The sequence below is a fragment of the Brassica napus genome, unplaced genomic scaffold (assembly GCF_020379485.1).
Source record: "Brassica napus cultivar Da-Ae unplaced genomic scaffold, Da-Ae ScsIHWf_69;HRSCAF=117, whole genome shotgun sequence".
Lineage (NCBI taxonomy): Eukaryota > Viridiplantae > Streptophyta > Magnoliopsida > Brassicales > Brassicaceae > Brassica > Brassica napus.
Genome location: NW_026016754.1, coordinates 18042 through 39466, shown reverse-complemented (window position 1 = coordinate 39466; position 21425 = coordinate 18042). Strand labels below are relative to the sequence as shown.

General features: G+C 34.2%; 3 protein-coding genes across 3 annotated transcripts; 1 reads left to right on the top strand and 2 right to left on the bottom strand.

Annotated features, from left to right (window-relative positions):
* Window positions 1-3851: 3851 nt before the first annotated feature.
* On the top strand, window positions 3852-5790 carry LOC125605079 (transcription factor bHLH25-like). Its single transcript, XM_048775086.1, has 2 exons — window positions 3852-4444; window positions 4530-5790. The coding sequence occupies exons 1-2, from the start codon at window positions 3962-3964 to the stop codon at window positions 4950-4952; spliced, it is 906 nt and encodes a 301-aa protein (XP_048631043.1). The 5' UTR covers window positions 3852-3961; the 3' UTR covers window positions 4953-5790.
* Window positions 5791-11059: 5269 nt separating this feature from the next.
* Window positions 11060-11521, bottom strand: LOC125605081. Its single transcript, XM_048775088.1, has one exon. It carries the CDS (start codon window positions 11519-11521, stop codon window positions 11060-11062), a length of 462 nt encoding a protein of 153 aa, XP_048631045.1.
* Window positions 11522-13445: 1924 nt separating this feature from the next.
* Window positions 13446-14126, bottom strand: LOC125605080 (glutathione S-transferase T3-like). The gene has a single exon (XM_048775087.1). The coding sequence runs from the start codon at window positions 14124-14126 to the stop codon at window positions 13446-13448; it is 681 nt and encodes a 226-aa protein (XP_048631044.1).
* Between the last annotated feature and the right edge of the window lie 7299 nt (window positions 14127-21425).

Genomic DNA, 21425 nt, shown 5'->3' with positions numbered 1-21425 from the left:
CAGCCAGTTTTTGAATTGCTTCTCAAGTGTTAGATGATAACAAAATCTAGTTGCAGTAATAGTTTGATTATAAAATGGATGCCACCATTTAAACACACGTCATACGTAAGATGTGAATCCATTGTGTTTAGCAGTAAGGGTCTCAGACTTAAGTTCATGAAACCACCAAAGAGTTTTTCACCATTGATTCTTTGCAAAAGAAAAATTAAAGAAATAGATTGTAGTATACACTTATTAATTAACAACATATCAAAACCAAAATTTCATGTTTGATAAAATTATAAAAGTAGACTTACAAAGACGTCTACACTTATTAGCTAACTACTTAGTCTAAATTCATCAACCAACACTAGGCCATATGTACCGATTTGTCTATATCCTTTTGTTCGCTTTCGTTTCCATTTTAGGGTTTGACTTCAAAAATAATTATGCGCCCACGTTAACCAATAATACCTTCTGTTTTTGTTAAAGGTTGACCAATAATACCAATCCAGATAATTATCTGAATATCAAAAATAGTTTATCATGTATAAATCTCGAGAAGAAATGAGATTTTAGAGCATCTCCGATGTACATAGGAAAGTGTAAAATATTTTTTATAGAGGCAAATCATTCCTACATATAAAAACAAGACCAGAATATGAATTTATATAAAGCAAACTTAAAGTTTGGTTACATTTTATATTTGGAAATTTTATGGACAGGTGCCAGTCTTTTAGTTCACGTAGATCTAATTTTAGTCAATTTCACTTTAAAAAAATAGAATTACTTTGTATATAAAATAATTCTATTTTTATTATATCGACAAAAAAATTCTATTTTTATTACAAAGTTAGAATAAAAGAGGATTAAAATAGATTTTACTCTAAAAAGAAAAAAATACAGTATAATTCTAAAAACATAATATACCCTAATCATGGACATGTACTCGGAGCTTTTTGAAAAGGAATATTATGCAAATAGCAATTGCAATATTTTATTTTATTTTGCAGGAGCCAAGATGCCTTCTACCATGGAGCTGAGTAATGGAAGAGTCAAGGAGCGAGAGAGATTAGCCTATAGCATTTATTTATAATATTAAACTAGAACTTGATCTGCGCGCCAGCGCGTATATGAATTTTCAGTTTTTAATTATTTATTTTATTTAATGATGTATTTTTAATATTCGTTCATATTATATTCATTAAGTAAATATTTTTTTTTGCATCTTAAACTATCTATTTTTTTACGAATGTGTGATATCATATAAAAAATATAAAAATATAAAAAAATGAGTATAGAGTTAATTAGATAATTTTAAAAACAGAAATTTTTATTTCGTGTGCGATATCATATAAATAATGATCCGCCCAGTTAACAAAATCATGATTATTTTATGTGTAATTTTTTTTTATTTTGACCATTTCCATAAAACTATATTAAATTTTACATATTTTAATTAGAATATTTTTAGTATCCTTATCTTTTTATTTGAAATGCAACTCAATATTTTTTTAACAATTATAACAAAATATTTAAAAAATATTTTTAGATTTTGTTTGGAAAATATGAAAATTACATTTTAAATTAAAATTATCCTAAAATATGATAAGTTTTGATGTAAACGAAAACTCAAATTATGTCAAAAATAATGATATTCAATGACAATAACAATTTTAATTGATTATTTTTTTAAAAAATACATTTACAAAAATATTGTTTGAAAGAAAATTCATTTATCTTTCAAATATAAAATGAAAATATTATAATTAAATAATAAAAAATATAAATAAAAACCATAAATTTAGCAAATGACAACTGAGTTATATTATGCTAAAAAACTTTTTCTAACAATTTATCAAATGACAAATGAGTTATGAGCAAATAATACCATATAATTTTTAAAAACATAGCCATTCTTAAATATTTTTTGAATAAATAGTTATTTTTAAATTTAATCAACTGAAAATAATATCCGTACAATTGTGTGAGTCAAATTTTAGTTTTATTGATGCATGTTATATATTAGTGCTGCATGTTTTAGGTAATATTTTAATGATGCACGTTTTTTAAAATCTCCATTATTAAAATTATGCACGTAAAGATAACTCATGAGTTTTTTTGGTTGATTAAATGACATTATGTCCAAATTTATTTAAGGATATTTCATTAAGGTAATTGAAAAAGACAAACAATAAAATAGGAAGTTTAAATTCATTTAACCATATTTCATTAATGTAACTGAAAAGACAAGTAATAAATTAGGCAGTTTTATTCGTTTTAGAATATTTCATAAATGCAACTGAAAAAGACAAGAAAAAAATGGAATTTAATTAATAAATTAACAACATTTTCAAATGGGTACTTCTCTTTTAATAATATAGATTAATACTTAATTAATAGCCCACGTGCCTCTAATTTTGTTTTTTGTTTGGTTATTTCGTAAATAACCCCTATCTATATTTTGTATTTTTTTCTTTTGCAACTGAAAAACATATATATATTGTATAGAAATAATATAATCTTGATGAGCTTACCAAAGTAATGTGATATATGCAATTTTTTTTGTTTCAGTTTTTTTACTATATTCATCAGAATAGCACGCTTGCTCTAGACACCAGAAAGAGCTCATGAATATGTGCACATGCTCTGTCTCTCTTGGTAACTAATAGTCATTTCGTATCAGTTTAACTGGTGTTTAAAGATTTTGATTTTGTTTCAGAATAAGTGATGTTTTCACAATTCTACGTGGAATTTAATGTTATTTAAATTTTTTGACCAATTATAAAATACTGCATCTTTTTTTATTGGTTGAATTAGTTTTATTTAATGTTATTTTATGTAACAAAAACTAATTACATAAAAATTTGTATTTTCTTAATATTTGTGCAAAAACCTTAAACAACTCTTAAAATGATACAGAGGGAGCATTTATCGTATTGTTGTGATTTTATCTTATTGCAATTAATAAAAGAAGCATTTCAATAGTTTTATATTGAACCAAAAAAAGAAGCATTTCAATAGTTTATATTCGTAGATATCTTTTTTTGAGAAAAGTTTATATTCATAGATATTTAGATCAAACTACACTCAAGTGATAATTTAAATCAAATTTCAGAAAGTATTGCGAGTTAATTTGAGCACTAACGTTTTTTGGGAAATTTTTTATCAAAAATTTAGTTTGTAAGAAAGTATTGTTGTGATTTTATCTTATTGCAATTAATAAAAGTTAAAAATATTTATTTTATTTGGCTATGGCATGAAAACTTCTAGGCACGGCTATGTATATATAGATATATCTTAATTGTTAACATGTTATGAAACCCAAGAAAATGGGAGAAAACGGAATACTATTAGTATTGGGACTAAATTTTATATATGCAAATTAATCCATACCTGTATCTATATATATATATATGTAATTGCGTATATACAACTTCGCACACAAGCCCCAATACCTCTATCTCTCCGCTTCCAAGAAGGTGACTGAGTTTTAGTTCAACATCCTCCAAACTTCTTATTTTGAGATAACCTTCTCCACCAACTAATTTCGTTTCTTTAGAATTCAAGGAACCTAAATCACACCACTTATAAATGTTTCTTGATCTCGGTTTTTAAATCATATCATGTAATATGAAATAGCCAAGATCTATTAGTGTACATACATTTTTTGGTTGATACAAGTTCTTGTTTATAACTTATATACTAATTATGTTCATATTTCCTAATTGGAACATTTTCAGATTTTGATTTCCAGATAAGAAGATGAATATGTTCTCCACAAGATTGTTTTCTGACCAGGTATACATAAACACACAAACGTGCATGATATCTCTATATATGTCTGCATCTATTAAATCATCATATTATTTTTTGTTGTTGTGTTTTTTTTTTTTTTTTTTTTTTGAGAAAGGGCTATTTTTTTGTTGTTGTGGTGTTGATATAGGAATTAGAAGAAAATGGCATCATACAACAATATGGCATGAACACAATAATGGGAGAGATCCATGAAGCTCACCACACGCTTTCACACTCTTTTCCAACTCGTATGCTAACCACAAATGATCCTTCTTATGATGATTTGATCGATATGAAACCATCAAAGATCCTCGAGACAACTTACATATCACCAAAATTGCAACCACCACTCTCTTTTCCTATTCCTCCTTATTCAAAGCCTCATTTTCATCATCAGCCTTCCTCTAAAATTCTCTCTTTCGAGAATGCTACTCAAAATGTGATGGATTATGAGCTTTCTCCCACCTATCAAAACTCAATCTTCAGCCCCGAAGTTGAGGCTGAAGTGCCGCCAAATTGGATGAATGGGAAAGGGGCCAAGAGAGCTCAACCTTTGTATAAAAGCCAATCAAATGCTCAAGATCACATAATCGCCGAAAGAAAACGTAGAGAGAAACTTACTCAAAGATTTGTAGCTCTTTCTGCTCTAGTTCCTGGTCTGAAAAAGGTAAATACCACATCAAATCTCCCTTCTTGGTTTATCCCCCAAAAAAAAAAACGTTTTGTTTAATTATTTGAACTTATGTGTATAGATGGACAAGGCTTCTGTGTTGGGAGATGCACAAAAGCATATAAAGTATCTCCAAGAAAAAGTGGGAGAGTTTGAAGAACAAAAGAGAGAAAGAAGATTAGAATCAATGGTTCTTGTGAAGAAGTCTAAGTTGATTTTGGACGATAATAATCAGTCATCTTCTTCTTCATGTTGTGAAGATGACTCCTCGACCTTAGATCTTCCCGAGATAGAAGTAAAATTCTCAGATAAAGATGTTCTTATCAAAATCCTTTGCGAGAAGCAAAAGGGTCATGTTGCCAAAATAATGGCCGAGGTTGAGAAATTCCATTTCTCAATAACTAACTCAAGTGTTTTACCCTTTGGACCAACACTTGATATCACTATTATAGCTAAGGTATCCATATTTATATATATGAAGAATTTGTTGTTAATTTTAGAGTAAAACAGCCTAATTAATGTTTAAGTCTCTTTACAGAAGGAGAGTGATTTCGACATGACACTCATGGATGTTGTAAAGAGCTTGAGGTCTGCTTTATCGAAGTTCATGTGATTGTTTCAAATTTTATGCTAACGTCGATTTCTTTGGGAGATTTACTTGTATAAATTGATGAATCACATAATTGGTTTTTGCCATGAAAATGTTTTTTTTTTATTGACAAGTTTTTTAGAATAGTTGAAGAATCACACCTCTCACACACATCTATATAAAATAGGATCCTTTCCAATATTGAGGTTGAGTTAATTTTACTTGTATCTTTCATATTATATCATTTTTATTTTTTCGACATCTATATTTCATGGTGTATATGTTTCCTCTTTTGTATCATTGGTTTTTAAGGGTATAACAAATTGCTCAACTAATTAGATATGTTTGTTCATCTTTTATTCAAGTGTCGAATTTGGAAATATTCTTTATCCGCTTTCCTTTTATTGAAATAGATAAAATACAAAAGTTAAATTAAAAAAAGATAAGATGCATTAGTCAGTTATTGAAAATAATGCTGGAATCCAGAACCCACCCCCCAGAAAAAAAAAGAAATCAGACACAAAAGGAAGTGATTCACACAACACAAACGAAAACCTTGCACAAATCTTGGAACAAACACAACGTCGAAATCACTAGACATACCAAAGAGCAAACTATGTTTGTAATATTGTAATATTATTTATAATATTTCAGAAAATCTTAAAAATTCTTCCTGCAAATAAAATCTGGTGAGCTGACAAAAATTAACAGGTGATCAGGTGATCAGATTGCCAGTAAATTATTGATACTATGTTTTAAAAAAAGGATTATTAAGAGTGCAAAGTGATTTTGTGTTTCAGATTTAAATCAGTTTCAGTAAAGTTATTTTAAAATCATAATATCTAAAACTGCTCAATGGACATTTACTATTAACCCCCACCCTACCCCCCCCCCCCCCCCCCCCACCCCCTCAAAAAAAAAAGTGAATGGTAGTTAAAAGAACTAAAAGCGAAGATTTGTAAATAAAAGACACAATCTATAATATACTTTTCTTCACAAATAATGTTATTTTGATGTTTTTTCTTTACACAAAAATGTTATTTTAGAATTCGATACAATTTATAATTATTTTAAACTGAGTACTAATTACAAAATATATTGATCATATAAATAATTTTATTATTTCAAATATTAAGAAATATATTTATTAATAAAAATATAAATGTATGTTAGTTATTTTTTTAGTTTTTGTAAAAGTGTTAAAATAATATTTTTTACGAAAATTTAGTATAAATAAAATTTTATTCTAAATTCTAAATTTTAAACTACAACTAAAATAAAATCAATAACTTCGTTGATAGGTGTTGATATGCCTTGAATCTGGATGTTACATCTAGGGGATGGATGTTACATCACGTACATCATACCGACTCGGTTTCATCAAGAGCGTTGCATCAAGTTATTATAGATGTTACATCTGATCGTGGGCTTAAGCCCATGAGTCCGTTTAGTCTAGGGTTTTAGATGCGAGATGTTACTATATATATCTTGTATTCGAAGTAACCCTGAACTTGCACTTTGTAAGCTCAATACCGTCTCCAATAATAAGATCTCTCTTTGCCCGTGGATGTAGCCCTAGGGGTGAACCACGTTAAATATCCGTGTCGTAGTTACATCGCTTTTATTCATCTGTTTCCGCATCCGTTCCTTCTCACAATTGTTACAAAAAACTGGTATCAGAGCTTCGGGTTGTGATCTAGTGAGAAGATATCTGGAATAAGAGCGAAGATCGACAAGTTTGATGGGAGAAATAGCTTCAGACTTTGGCAGATTAAGATGCAGGCGTTGTTGAAGCAACAAGGCATCTGGGGACCATTGTCAGAGAAGAAATCTGAAGCAGCTGATTTGGAGACTCTGGAAGAGAAAGCGTTCTCAACAATTTTGTTGTGTCTAGCAGACGAGATTATCATCGAAGTATCGGATGAGAAAACGGCTGCTAGTTTGTGGCAGAAGTTGGAGAGTTTGTACATGAAAAAATCTCTGACGAATAAGCTACTTCTGAAGCAACGCCTCTTTGCCTTGCGTATGCAAGAAGGTATTGAGCTTCGCGACCATCTTGACAAGTTAAATTCGATATTACTGGAGCTGCGTAACATCGATGTTAAGGTGGAGGATGAAGACGCTGCTCTAATCCTGTTGGTATCTTTGCCGAACTCTTTCGAGAACTTCGTGCAATCGTTCATTGTTGGCAAAGATACAGTGAAACTGGAAGAAGTTAGGTCGGCGCTTCACAGTCGGGAATTACGCCATAAGGCATCCAGCTCAGGGACAGACAATCAAGCATCGGGGTTGTTTGTCAGTGGTGTGAAGGGACATCAGAACAGAAGGACTTCGAAAGATAGGAAGTCGTTTCCAAGAGGTCCTAAAGCATCTGATATTTGCAACTATTGCAAAGAGAAGGGACATTGGAAGTCAGACTGTCCCAAGATGAAGGAGCAGCAGTTTGGGTCTGTTGCAGTAGCCAAGGATGAAACCAAGTCTGATGACGACATCGCTCTTGTTGTGCACAGGCACACACACTCTTCTGATGTGTGGGTTCTTGATACAGGAGCATCCTACCATATGACACCGAGGAGAGAGTGGTTTTCGAAGTACACAGAGGTACTTGACGGCAAGATTAAGATGGCAAATGATTTTGTCTGCAATATTGTTGGGATCGGCTCAATCAAGCTCAGGACACATGATGGTAGATTCTGCACATTGAACAAGGTTAGGCATGTTCCATCAATGACAAAGAATTTGATATCCGTGAGTTTTCTGGACATGAGAGGATTCAAATATTCGGGTGGCGATGGAGTTTTGAATGTCTACAGGGGTTCTGATGTGATTCTGAAGGGTTTCATGAACGGTACTCTGTATTTGCTGAAGGGTACAACGGTTACCGGTTCAGCAAATGTTGCATCGCCAGAGATCCCAGAGGAAGATATGACTAAGCTATGGCATATGAGGCTTGGACATATGGGTGATCGTGGGATGCAACATCTGTCGAAGCAAGATCTGCTTCATTCTGATATTGGTTTGGAACTCTGCTCGGAAGAGTTTAAACAGTTTTGTAAGAATGCAACATCTGCCAAGCATCTTACAGACAGAGGAACACCACAGCGGGATGGTGTTGCAAAATGGATAAACCAGATAATGCTAGAGAGAGCGATGTGCATGCTCTCGAGTGCTGGTTTGGAGAAGCGGTTTTGGGCTGAAGCAGTTAACACGGCTTGCTACTTGATAAATATTGTTCCCCACATAGGCATCGAGTGCAGGATACCTTATGAGGTGTGGTCAGGTAGATATGCTGAATATTCACTTTTAAGAGTGTTTATGGGCTACGGTGATGGAATCAAAGGATATATGGTCTGGTCTCCATCAGAAAACCAAATGATTCTAAGCAGGAATGGTGTCTTCGATGAAGCATCTATGGTTAGAAGCTCAGGGTCCAGTTCAAAAGCAGAAAAGGGTAGCACTGATAAACAGGTGGAGCTGCAAGATGATCATGAAGTGATAGATGTGCAGGCACACACAGAAAATCAAGAGGAGCGTGTAGAAGATGTTCAATTGGAGTCTACGAAGATTCAACCGCTTGATACTACAGAGCGTAGCATCGTGAAAGATCAACCAAGAAGGGTTGATGTCAGGCCACCAGAGAGATATCGCTTCGAGGATATGGTGGGTTATGCACTTCAGGTTGCAGAGGAAGTGGATGCGTCATCTACTTACATGGACGCTGTTTCTAGTCCCGAGTCTGAGAAATGGCCTGTTGCAACGAGAGACGTGGAGTCTCATCAGAAGAATCATACATGGGACCTGGCCACATTACCATCAAAGAGAAGAGATGTTACATGCAAGTGGGTCTTCATGATTAAGGATGGAGCATCACTGACAGAAGGAGCTAAGTATAAAGCTCGGATTGTTGCAAGAAGTTTCAGTCAGAGAGATGGAGTAGACTACAATGAGATATTCTCATCGATGGTCAGACATACGTCCATCAGAGTGTTGCTAACGCTGGTAGCACGCCAGGACTTGGAGCTTGAGCAATTTGATGTGAAGACAGTGTATCTTCATGGAGAGCTAGAGGAGATATACAAGACTCAGCCAGATGGTTGTCGAGTTCCTGAAAAGGATGACTATGTGTGTACGCTTCAGAAGTTACTTTGTAGATTTAAGCAGTCTCTCAGAGGATGGTACAAGAGATTCGACAGCTATATAATCAAGTTGGGCTACATCAGAAGTCCTTATGATTGGTGTGTCTGCATGAGTAAGTTGAAGGATGTGACGTTCATCTGTTTGGTACTCTACGTGGATGACATGTTGTTAGCTGAAGAGAAGTGTGACATCGAGAAGCTGGAGCTTCTGGGTTTTGAAGTTGAGATGAATGATTTGGGTGCAGCAATGAAGATTTTAGGGATGGAGATCTTCAGAGATAGGGAGAATGAGTTGTTCTTGTCACAGAAGGCCTACATTAATGAGGTGTTGACAAGGTTCGTGATGTCTTCAGATGAACCTATCAGTATTTTGTGCATTGAAAATGTTCATCTCACCATGTATATGGTTTAGCCCGTTGGGGCATCTGGTCCGCAAGGACATCTGGCCCGTTCGGGCTTCTGGTCCGCAAGGACATCTGGCTCGTTGGGGCGAACGGCCCGTTGGGGCATCTGGTCCGCATGGACATCTGGTCCGCAAGGACATCTGGCCCGTTGGGGCATCTGGTCTGCAAAGACATTTGGTCCGCATGGATATCTGGTCCGTTGGGACATCCGGCCCGTTGGGGCGTCTAGTCCGTTGGGACATCTGGTCTGTTGGGGCGTCTGGTCCGTTGGGACATCTGGTCCGTTGGGACATCTAGTCCGTTGGGATATCCGGCTGATGACAAACGTCTGGCTCTAGTTGAGCATCTGGCCGTTAAAGGGCGTCTGGTTCGTCATAGCAACACATATGGTCCGAAGAGACATCTGAGGCAAAGAGAGCGATGGTACATTTGGCGTTGAAGAACGCATTTGGTACATTTGGCGTTAATGGCGCATCTGGCACTTGAAAGTGCATCTTGTACATCTAGCGCTGATGGCGCATCTTGTACATCTGGCGCAGAGAAACGCATCTGGTACATCTGGCACTTAAAGGTGCATCTGGTACATCTGTTATTGAGAGGATTCAAGTTAAGGTGGAGAATTGTTGATATGCCTTGAATCTGGATGTTACATCTAGGCGATGGATGTTACATCACGTACATCATACCGACTCGGTTGCATCAAGAGCGTTGCATCAAGTTATTATGGATGTTACATCTGATCGTGGGCTTAAGCCCATGAGTCCGTTTAGTCTAGGGTTTTAGATGCGAGATGTTACTATATATATCTTGTATTCAAAGTAACCATGAACTTGCACTTTGTTAGTTCAATATCGTCTCCAATAATAAGATCTCTCTTTGCCCGTGGATGTTGCCCTAATGGTAAACCACGTTAAATATCCGTGTCGTAGTTACATCACTTTTATTCATCTGTTTCCGCATCTGTTCCTTCTCACAATTGTTACAACAATAGGAAACTATGTTTTTGACTCTATCCTTCACGTGTTTCATGGAATCTGGGTCGCTGTCAAAACCCAAACGTGACAACTCACCTATTTTTTTCTTCCGTCATTTGTGACAACTCTCTCACTGCCCTTTGATATTAAAACATATCTAAACTCTCTCATTTGTGATAACTCGTTCTCTATAAGGGGCACTTTCCTTAAAGCCGGGTTACCAAATACATATTAGAGCAAGAGTATTACTGAACCCCCATAAGAGTTTTTTAATATTTTTTGTGGGTCCATGAATAGTTATGAACCTGTATCTATTGTTTTCTGCATTAGTGAACCAGAAAAAGAAGTTCATACGAATAAAATAATAATATTTATATTTTTTTTAAAAAAATCAAATTATTGAAAATACATGAATAAAATATTAAAATATATTTAAAATATTTTAAAACTTTTTATTCAATACATTAAGAGTAGATTACATAAATCGAGAACATACAAACATACAAACATTATTCATCTTCATTACCAAACTTTTGCCATATATTTTTCATTAAATCAGCTTTCAAACGATCATGCTTCTCTGTATCTCGAACTTTTCTGCGAATGCCTAACATATCACCGACATGGATACTTTCTCTCCTTTTCACCTTCGAATTTCTGCTTGACTCTCCTGACTCGAACTCAGATGTATCAATTTGAGCGTATCTGTGTCGTTCGTTCTCTACTATCATATTGTGCAATATGACACAAGTTCTCATTATCTCTCCTATCTTTTCCTTGTCCCATAGTAGAGCTGGGTTTTTAACAATTGCAAACCTTGATTGCAATACTCCAAAAGCTCGTTCGACATCTTTTCTGGTGGATTCTTGACGTTCAGCAAATAGCTCTGCTTTAGGACCTTGAGGAAGTGGGATGGATTGGATAGATGTTGCCCAATTCGGATAAATTCCGTCCGTAAGGTAGTAGGCCATACGATAAGTGTGGTTGTTGACCTTGAATTTAACTTTAGGTGCTCGACCTTGTAAGATGTCATCAAAAACTGGTGATCAATCAAGAACATTGATATCGTTGAGGGTACCTGGTAATCCGAAAAATGCGTGCCATATCCAAAGATCTTGTGATGCCATGGCTTCTAAGACAATTGTCGGCTTTCCTGAACCACATGTGTACTGATCTTTCCAAGCCGTTGGGCAGTTTTTCCACTCCCAATGCATACAATCGATGCTGCCTATCATCCCTGGAAACCCGCGTACCTCTCCAACATCGAGTAATCGTTGAAGATCCTCAGGTGTAGGTCTTCGTAGATACTCATCTCCAAACAATTGTATTATTGCATTAGTGAAATTTTCCAAACATAAACGTGTTGTACTGTCACCAAGTCGGAGATATTCGTCATATGTATCTCTCGATTGACCATATGCCAGCATACGTATAGCTGCCGTACATTTTTGAAGTGCAGATAGCTTGTTCCTTCCGCAAGCATTTCGTATTTTCTGAAAGTATGGAACTTCATTACTTATACGTTCGACAATGCGAAGGAACAATGGCTTGTTCATTCGAAAACACCTCCTAAACATTTCCGGTGGGTATGTAGGATTTTCCTAGAAATAATCGTTCCATAGTTGATTGTGTCCTTGTTCCCGATCTCTTTCGATATAAGCTCGTCTCGTCGGCTTGTTGGGGTGAGGATGAATCACTGAGTCGATGAAATTATCAACTACTTGGTCAACCATTTCTTCTAAAGCTTCATCAACTTCATCACTTGATGAGGAAGACATTGGGTGGTTTTTTTTTTCCCCTAAAATGACAAAAGGGGATTTGTAACTAAAATTTAATCAATTGTACATATTTCTATAATTCTATTATATTTTTTCATAATTTTTATTTTTTCATTAGTGTATCATTTTTATCAAAATCTATTTTTTTTTTCCATTATTCTATCATCTTTTTTCATAATCTATATTTTTTCACATTATATCAAATTCTAATTTTTTTTCACATTATATCAAATTCTAATTTTTTTTTGCATTATTCTATCATATTTTTTCATAACTATTTTTTTTTTCATTATTCTATCCTCTTTTTTCATAATCTTAATTTTTTTTCACATTATATCATCTTTTATCATAATCTAATTTTTTTTTTTTGCATTATTCTTTCATATTTTTTCATAAGCTATATTTTTTTTTTCTCATTAGTGTATCATTTTTATCAAAATCTATATTTTTTTCCTTTATTCTATCATCTTTTTTCATTATCACTTACCTTGATTTGGAGCTTGAAGTTTGTTGTTGAATTCACTACTACAAGAGAGAAGTTTGAAGCTTCAAGTTTGATGTTTGAGCACCACGATCAGCTTGCTTGAACGGAGAGATTAGGTTTTGGATATGAGATTGTTGACAAGAGAAGAGAAGAGAGACACAAGAGAAGAGAAGAGACAAGCGAAGAGAGGTGACATTGTTTTACATCCGTGAGATTGTTTTACAAACTGAAAGACATAGTTTATATAGAGAGATTGTTTCAACATATGTTACATCCGTGAATCAACAGCCAAAAGACAAAGTCCTACACATAGTACATCCGCAATAAACATATAGAAACAAACAAAATCCTTCACCTGCAACACCCCGCAACCTTCCAACCCGTGACCTGCAACACCCCGCAACCTTCCAACCCGTGACCTGCAACACAAAAGAGAACAAAATCAATAAACAAGCTAATACACTAACCAAATACACTGCTACTACTCAAAGAATGGAAAACAGATTGAATAAACAAAAACAAGCTAATACACTAACCAAATCAAAGCATTTCAGAGATTAGCTTATTCTTAAGAGCCACTTCATGATCAGAAAGTGTGTCTATGTTTTTGGCTAAGAGGCGATCTAGGATCTTTTATTTGGATAGGGTGTTTTTCTGAGCTAGGATGGTTTGTATCCGATCAAAAGCTGCTTCGTTTGGCTTCTTGCGTTTGGCAACTTTGCTAGCTTTAACACCCGGAGGCCTAACCTCTTCCTCGTCAGCCACCACTTGCGGACCACCTTCCTTACTTTTCTCCTTCGGCTGAGAGTGTGATCTCCATTTCTGATCGAACCGAAGTTCCCTCCAGCAATGTTCAAGAGTGAACTTGACATTATAGTCATTGAAGAAGATGTCATGCGCAGCCTTCATGACATCATTCTCTGTTTGGCCACTCGATTGCTCCTTCAACGCACTTTCATGGCATCCCACAAACCTGCAGACCTCCGCATTCACCCTTCCCCACCTCTGCTTACATTGACTCCAGTGTCTTGGAAGGAAGCCAACGAGGTGATGACTCGAATTGAAATACTCCCCTATCCTCTTCCAAAAGGATCCTAACTTCTGTTCATTACTGACAATGGGATCCTTGCTGGTGTTCAACCAAGCACTGATCAACAAAATGTCTTCTTTAGTTGACCACTTTCTCCTTTCCACTGGTTTAACTAACCCGTGAGAGGTAACAGGTGACTCAGCAGAGTCTACGTCTAGTGGTGGACTGCTCTGTGAGGCTAACAGGTTAACAAACCCGGGAGAGTGTAGGGAAAAAGGGTCCATTTTCTGTTTTGGTTTTCTTTGATGTGTAGAGGTTTTAGTGATTTTTAAGAGTGGATTGTTTGTGTTTTTATAAGTGGATTCCCTATGTTTTAAACTAGTTTCACTTAGGTTAATTACACAACAACAACCACAGTTAATTACACAACAACTAAATTTAAATACACAACAACTTATTCACAGTTAGCATTCATTACACATCAAATCATGTTTATTTAACTCGAACAATTTTTAAACTTTAACCAACAAACACAACAATGAATGATAAAGCAAATTCAAGTACGAGTTATACTCTAGCTAGTTCAGATCATTTAAAGCTCTACTCAACCTACTTCAGTTCTAGTTAACGTCTAGCTATGAAGCAACCAAAACACGTAGTTCTAGTTCAGTTAAGATGGAGTCTAACCTTTGGTGGTTAATCGAAGCAAAGCTTCTCCAGGTCAACTACTTGCACCGTGAGGTTATAAACCTCCGCAGTGAGGCGATCAACCTGCCGAGTGAGCCCTTTAGCCTGTGCATGCACATGGAAACAACAATGAAAATGTCTTATTCACATAATAAGTTATTAAAAAAAATATGTAGAGAAAAATGTGACACAAAAAAAAAATTCTTTACTAACCTCTAGTGTCTCAATCTGGTTTTTCAGACTCGGTACAAACTTCATCACCTCCTCAGCCTCCTCCAGACGCTTAGTCAAGCTTTCGATCTGCTCCTGGACACCAATCACCCAAGGCTGACGATAGTGAAACCCATCAGCCTTGTTTACAACCAAAAAAAATTCAGCATACGTATGTTTATAAACATAATGAATGAAAATGTTCTTCAGAGTCTTACCTCGTAGTTGGCGCAGGTGAAGAAACACTTCCCAGGAAGAGTGTCTTATTCCTGCTTCACTCGAACCTCGTCGATGATTCTCCCACCACAGGAACACCTTCTCGGAATCCCGTATTCTAAATCGCAAGTGTATGAAAGCATGTTGATGTAGTCCTTTTGCCTCTTTGAATGCTTTCTCTCTTCTGAGAGATCCATCTGTAAAACAAATCGAATCTATTTTAGAACATTAAAATCCAAACAATATAATAAACGACCCCTATATCGAACCCTCTTGAGGATTTACAATTATTAAACGAAACCCCCGAATCAATTTAGAACCCTAACTCGAAATCCCTCTATCGATTTGAAATCTCAGAGAAACGAACCCTAAATGAAACGACCATGACGATTTACAGCAATTATTCGAAATCCAGATATCGATTTACATCCCAAACTCGAAAGCCCCAAATTGATTTGAAATCCGAGAAAACGGTTTCGAGTTTCGACCACAAAATCAACCCAATTCACCCCTCAATCTACTCGATACTCACCTGAGCAAGTGGAGAAGACACTCCGTCGTCGATTAGAACGAAAAAACCTCCGGGAGATGGTGTCGCACGAGAAATCGCCTCTCACAATGAAACCCTAGCTTTTTGGTCGAGAAGAGCAATTGAGTCGATACACGGGGAAGCCCAACTTTCCTCCTCCTCTACGCGCTTTCGTTCAACAAATCACCACACGACGCGTGGCTTGAACCCGCTTTATACGATATCACTCTTAAGGCCCGGTTCATCAAAACGAACCCATTTTTTATTTTCTTTTATTCATCGGCCCTTTAGAACTCGAGCCCATGAACCTCACTAAAACCCCTGCTGCGCATGGTCTTAAAAGTTGGACCTAAAACGGGAGATATTACTATTTTCGTATAGTTCTGTTTACGGGCTCAATGATGATGTCGGATAAATGTGAAACCATATAATATCGGACAAAAATCTATAATAGACCAATTGTCCAAAAAAAAATATGCAGCCTCCTAAATAAATCTGTATGGACCTATAATATGTAAATTACTTGTATACCCTTAATAAAATTAACAAATTAAACAAAACTAGATTTTGATCCGCGCTTAGAAAGCGCGGGTTTGTTTGTTTTTCATTTATTAATCGAAAACTGATTTACAAATTACCATTATTTTTCATTTCGAACTATAACAATTGAGTTTTTAGGTTTTTATCATTTGTTTTTTTTTCTCTTCAAAATATGGTATTTGTTCGAAATATGGTAGCTGTTCTATAATAATGTTTGAGTTTTAAAATTTGTTTTCATATCTGACCTAGATTCATGTTTGAACCTATAGACCCGATACATTGTATATAATCCTGTTCTGATTTAATGAAAAATTTGTTAATTAAAAATCCGATATAACCTGGTAAAAACCTAAAAACTCACTATTAACCCGCGATCTGATACTATTGATCCGATAACAAAATATCTTATAGTACTTTTTTAAAAAATTGATTAAATTACTCATATATTTATTAATATTACATAAATTAGTGATTCCTTAGAATTTGATAAAATTTTATCATGTTATCTAAATAAAAAATGATAATATAAAATAACTTATTGATATGACAATATTAGTTTATTTTCGTTATTAATAACCTATTATAAGTTTGTGTTTGTATTTTAGATTTAAAAATTTATTTTAAGAAAGTTTTTAAAATATTCTTGAACACTCGTAATTGCCATATTAATATTATGTATAAAATGACATTATACACTGAAAAATGATATTCAAATATGTATATGATATATGGTGTAGGATATACGATTTTGGTTTGTATTGAAAATATGTATAATATTCAAATGATCTATTTTGAATATTGATACGTATATTTAAGAAAATAATATTTTCATGTTTCTTAATTCATTTATTTTTCATAATATATTTATACTTATATTAAATTTAAAATTAATATATATTTTAAATATATATATAGGCTTATTATTTATAGATCCATTTAGGTGTTTCTGTAGGCCCAAAACCAAAAGACTTAAATGCAATTAATGAATTTTATTAATTCTTTGTAAAAATAAGGGTATTTTTGAGAAAACTGCAATTTTCATTAAGGATATAATTTGAGAATGATCTCTTTTAATGGTATTGATTTATAACAAAAAGCTCTACGGCGTCGTCTCCTTTTTTTTCTTCTAGGTCTTCTTCTTCGCGGCAGATCGTAAACCTCCACAACAACACACGGCGTCTCCGGTCCCAACTGCTTAGATTTGCGGTGTGAAATCGATTACATGACATCTGCATCAGCGCTTCTTCCAGTGTGGTCTTCTCTCTCTCATGACTAAAGCTCGAATTCTTCATTGAACCATTGCGCCTCCACCGAACTATGATTTATCATCGCAGCATGTTCTCTCCGTCAGTCGCCGTGCCCTCATATCTCCTCCACGAGGGGATCAAATTCTGTTGTGACCTTCATATATCTTCCACGAGGCTTGATTCTGCCGCCGCGTACTTCACCGCATGTCAACGCTGACCCCGTCCCTTGCCGCTTGTTTTGCAAGTCTGTCACGGTGGCATGGTGGAAAACAGAGCGCATGATTTCCTCCGATGCGGTTCTGAGGTCGAGGTACGTCTCGCCGATCTTCTCTCTCTCGTATGAGATAATTAGAAGGGTTGCTACCTTGGACGCGATGGAGAAGAGGCTGGCGATATCGACGGTGATAGCGAGCGCAGCGGCGTCGGGAGGCGCGATTGTTGTGAAGGAGTTCATTGGTAGGTTCGAGAAGCCGAGGAAGAAAAAGTTTTTGGATGCGATGAAGAGATGGGGGTTGGTTCCTAAGGGGAAAACAATTTTTTTGATGGTTGATGTGGAGGAGAACGTGGCGAAGTCGAGCAGGAATATAGGAATGCTAAGGAAGTTGACGTAGAGGAGTTTGAATGTGTTTGATGTTTTGAATTCCAATAAGCTGGTGCTTACTCTTGCGGTGGTGGAGTTTTTGAATGCTAGGTACGGTGTTGAAGCATTGGTTACAGGGGATGAAGATGAAAATGTCATGAAATTTACAACCTAATGTTTGCGGAGATGGTGGAAAGAATGTTATGTTGGAAGTACAAAGCATGCATGATTTTGTCAAGGTGTTGCAAAAAAAGTTCCGTTCTTTAACACTTTACTTGAGATAAATAAGAAGTTTACATGTGGCTGCCTTCAAGGTGGTTGTTCCTCTTGTTCAAGTTACAATTTTTGCTTTGTCTTAGTTTGATACAACTAAATTCACAATTTATTTAATATTTTTTTATAATTATTACTTCATCCTATAAATTTACGAGATCTACTTTATATTGTTTAGGTTTGTTTATTAGCTTAGCCATTTTATTTTTGAAAAACATACATTGTCCATACTTTTACAAAGTATATTTATTTGTTTAGTCACATTATTTTGGAAAAACATACACTGATTATATTTTTACAAAAATTATGATTCCATAATATGTTAAACATAGCCTGGACACATAAACAAGTGATATAATCATATGTCAACCAATATTACTAGTATAACTTCTGTAATTAGTGTAAAATGTAAACAAGTCTGATACAACTGGTATAACTGGTCGAACTATATATCAAACCATACTGTTATACTGGTATAGCTGGTACATCTATGCTTTATTTATCATACAAATAATATTGGTATAAATAGTACAACTATTCATTTTCTGAAATTTATATATTTCATTGGGTATTTCATATGAAAAAAACAATCAAATGACCATTTTGGTAAATACTTAGATAGTTTCCTTATTATTTTAATATATTTTTTGTTTTTTTTTGTAGTTCTTACACCATCACATAAGTTTGCATGATCTACCGTATAATTTTAAGGTTTGTTAACTTATTTGTACACATAATTTTTGGAAAACATACATGAAATGTATTTTAACAAAATTGATGATTTCATTTTATTGGGGAAAATGCATGTACACATAAAGAAGTGGTACAACAAAAGTAAGTTTAAATTTTATGTGGTACAACTAGTTTTTTCGATTTCACTGCCAAAGTACAACTATGTACAAACCACTACAACTAAAAAACTAGTACAACTATGCACAAATCGGTACAACTCAATTATACTAGTACAACTATGTTATTTCATTTTATATTGTGCATCACGTTTAAAAAGTGTATCATGTTTTATACATTATGGTTTAATATTAAATGAAGTAGTTGTAACTTTCCTAAAAAAATTTATTAAATTTTTTTTGACAATTATTACACCATCACATAAGTTTACATAATTTACCGTATACTTTAATTGTTTGTTTACTTGATTAACCATGTTATTTGGGAAAAAAACATAATCTAACTTTTAGAAATCGTTAGTTTAAGTTAATGTCAATGTTACGAGGCCGTTTTGTGATATATTGTGTTTTCTGACAGATTGTATATATGTTTTCTAAATTGTTTTCAAGTTTTTATCGAATCTCTCTAGTCTTTTTCGAGTCATTTTCAGGTTCGGAGTAGGTTGAATGGCTCTTGGAGATATGCATGCAGAGAATAGTGAAACTTGGAGATTTCTAATCCGGAGCAGACGTTATTGTTTTACAACTCAAAAAAAACTAGCACAACTATATTGTTATTTTATTTAGTATTGCTTTATATGTGCATCACGTTTTAAATTAATGTTAGTGTAATGAATGTTTTTAAAAGTTTAATATGATGGTAATATAAGTTAAATCATGAAATTTCTAAAGTAGTGAGTTATAAAAGATGGTACAACTGGTAATCTAATAAAACTAAACATATAGCCCATATACAAGATATGTAATATTGGTTTAACTGGTACAACTTAATATCATCATATAATTTGCAAAACATAAGAATAAAAAGTTATTTGAAATCAAATACAAAAATACAACTAACATTGGTATGTCATTTTTAATATCAAAACATTGGTACTACTACCAGTCTACCATATATAAACCAGGTACACAAGTTGGACTACTATTGTCATAGTACAAACACCAAACATGAAGCCTATCCATCATTTTCAAACCCGTGAGGCTTCTACATCATCTTTGCATTATACTCTTTTAAATCTTCTTAAACCGCAACTTTTGAGGCCCCACACTACAACTAGCACAACCAATTAAAAAAAATCATTATCTTAATAAATATTATGTAAAACAAAATATTCATGTATTTTGACTCATACATGTGAGAAAAGATCAGAATAACATGTCTCATTTTTTATACATAATTCTCTTTTCTCGCATTATTCATACGCTGAAAACAAAAATATAATCATATTAGTTAGAGAGTTGTACTGGTTATACGCGTTTCAGTTTTACTAATATACATGTTATACTCCTTCTAGTTGTATTATAGGGTATTACAAAACACATCTTAACCTAATATAATTTTTCTGGCTTTGCAACTACCTTCTTCGGCTTCGAGAGCCAAAGAATGAAGATGTTGTAAATAGAGAGTTTTAGAGACTGAATATTTCTGTGTGTTCTTATTAGTGATCAAGGGGTTCCTTTATATAAGGATTACAAGATGCAGATAAATGGAAAGTATCCAAAAACTAAACTCACTAGGATTAGGAAAACTACTATTACATAATAACGGAAAGATTACATCTATTAGGAAAAAGAAATGGTTTCCTTTTCTCCAAGCTTTGTGGCTGTCTCTCTCTCTTCTGAAGTCGTCTCTCTCTCTCCTCTCTCTACGGCTTCGGTCGTCTCTCCATCTTCTAGGTATTGGGCCGGTCTTGGGCCGAGCCTGGTTAATGGCAATCCACTCCATGATTTATAACAGAAAATGATTTTTTTCCTAAATAGTACAACTAGTAAAACAAATTCATTGTCTAAATTAAATATTATAGAAAAAAACTATTAAGATATTTTAACACATCTAGGTGGGAGGATTGTACCAATTTTTCATTGGTTCTGCATCATCATCTTCTATAACATTATTAATAAGCTGAAAACAAAAACCAAATATCACTATACTAATTGCAAAGTTATACTAGTACTCTTACCAAAACTTAATTAAGAAGTAAATTTTATAATTATCTCTTGGCAAATATATTTTTATGATAATAAAATAGAATTAAGCAAGAACATGACGCAACGTCGATATTTGTTATGATTGTTGTATGTTTGGATGGCATATCCTGTCCAGATCGCAGTACCAAACCGTAACCATTACATCACTTTATAAATACGGACACGTATATATATGTACATAGATTATGATTTAGATCATGATTATTGGTAGGTTCTTAGGGTGGGGTTCTTATTGGAATATAAAAATCTGTCTCTTAATTTTTAACTAAAAAAGCTAAGACATGTTTCTTAAAATTCTTATTTAAGAACCGGTTCTTAGTTTTTTTAGTTAAAAGTTAAAAGACATGTTCTTATATTCCGCTAAAAACCTCATTTTAAGAACCCTCCAATACTCATGCTCCTGG

Coding starts and splice junctions, on each gene's coding strand:
- LOC125605079 (XM_048775086.1), top strand. CDS start 3,962: ATGAACACAATAATGGGAGAGATCCATGAAGCTCACCACACGCTTTCA. Junction 4,445..4,529: donor TAGTTCCTGGTCTGAAAAAG/GTAAATACCACA, acceptor TTATGTGTATAG/ATGGACAAGGCTTCTGTGTT.
- LOC125605081 (XM_048775088.1), bottom strand. CDS start 11,521: ATGGCCTACTACCTTACGGACGGAATTTATCCGAATTGGGCAACATCT.
- LOC125605080 (XM_048775087.1), bottom strand. CDS start 14,126: ATGGACCCTTTTTCCCTACACTCTCCCGGGTTTGTTAACCTGTTAGCC.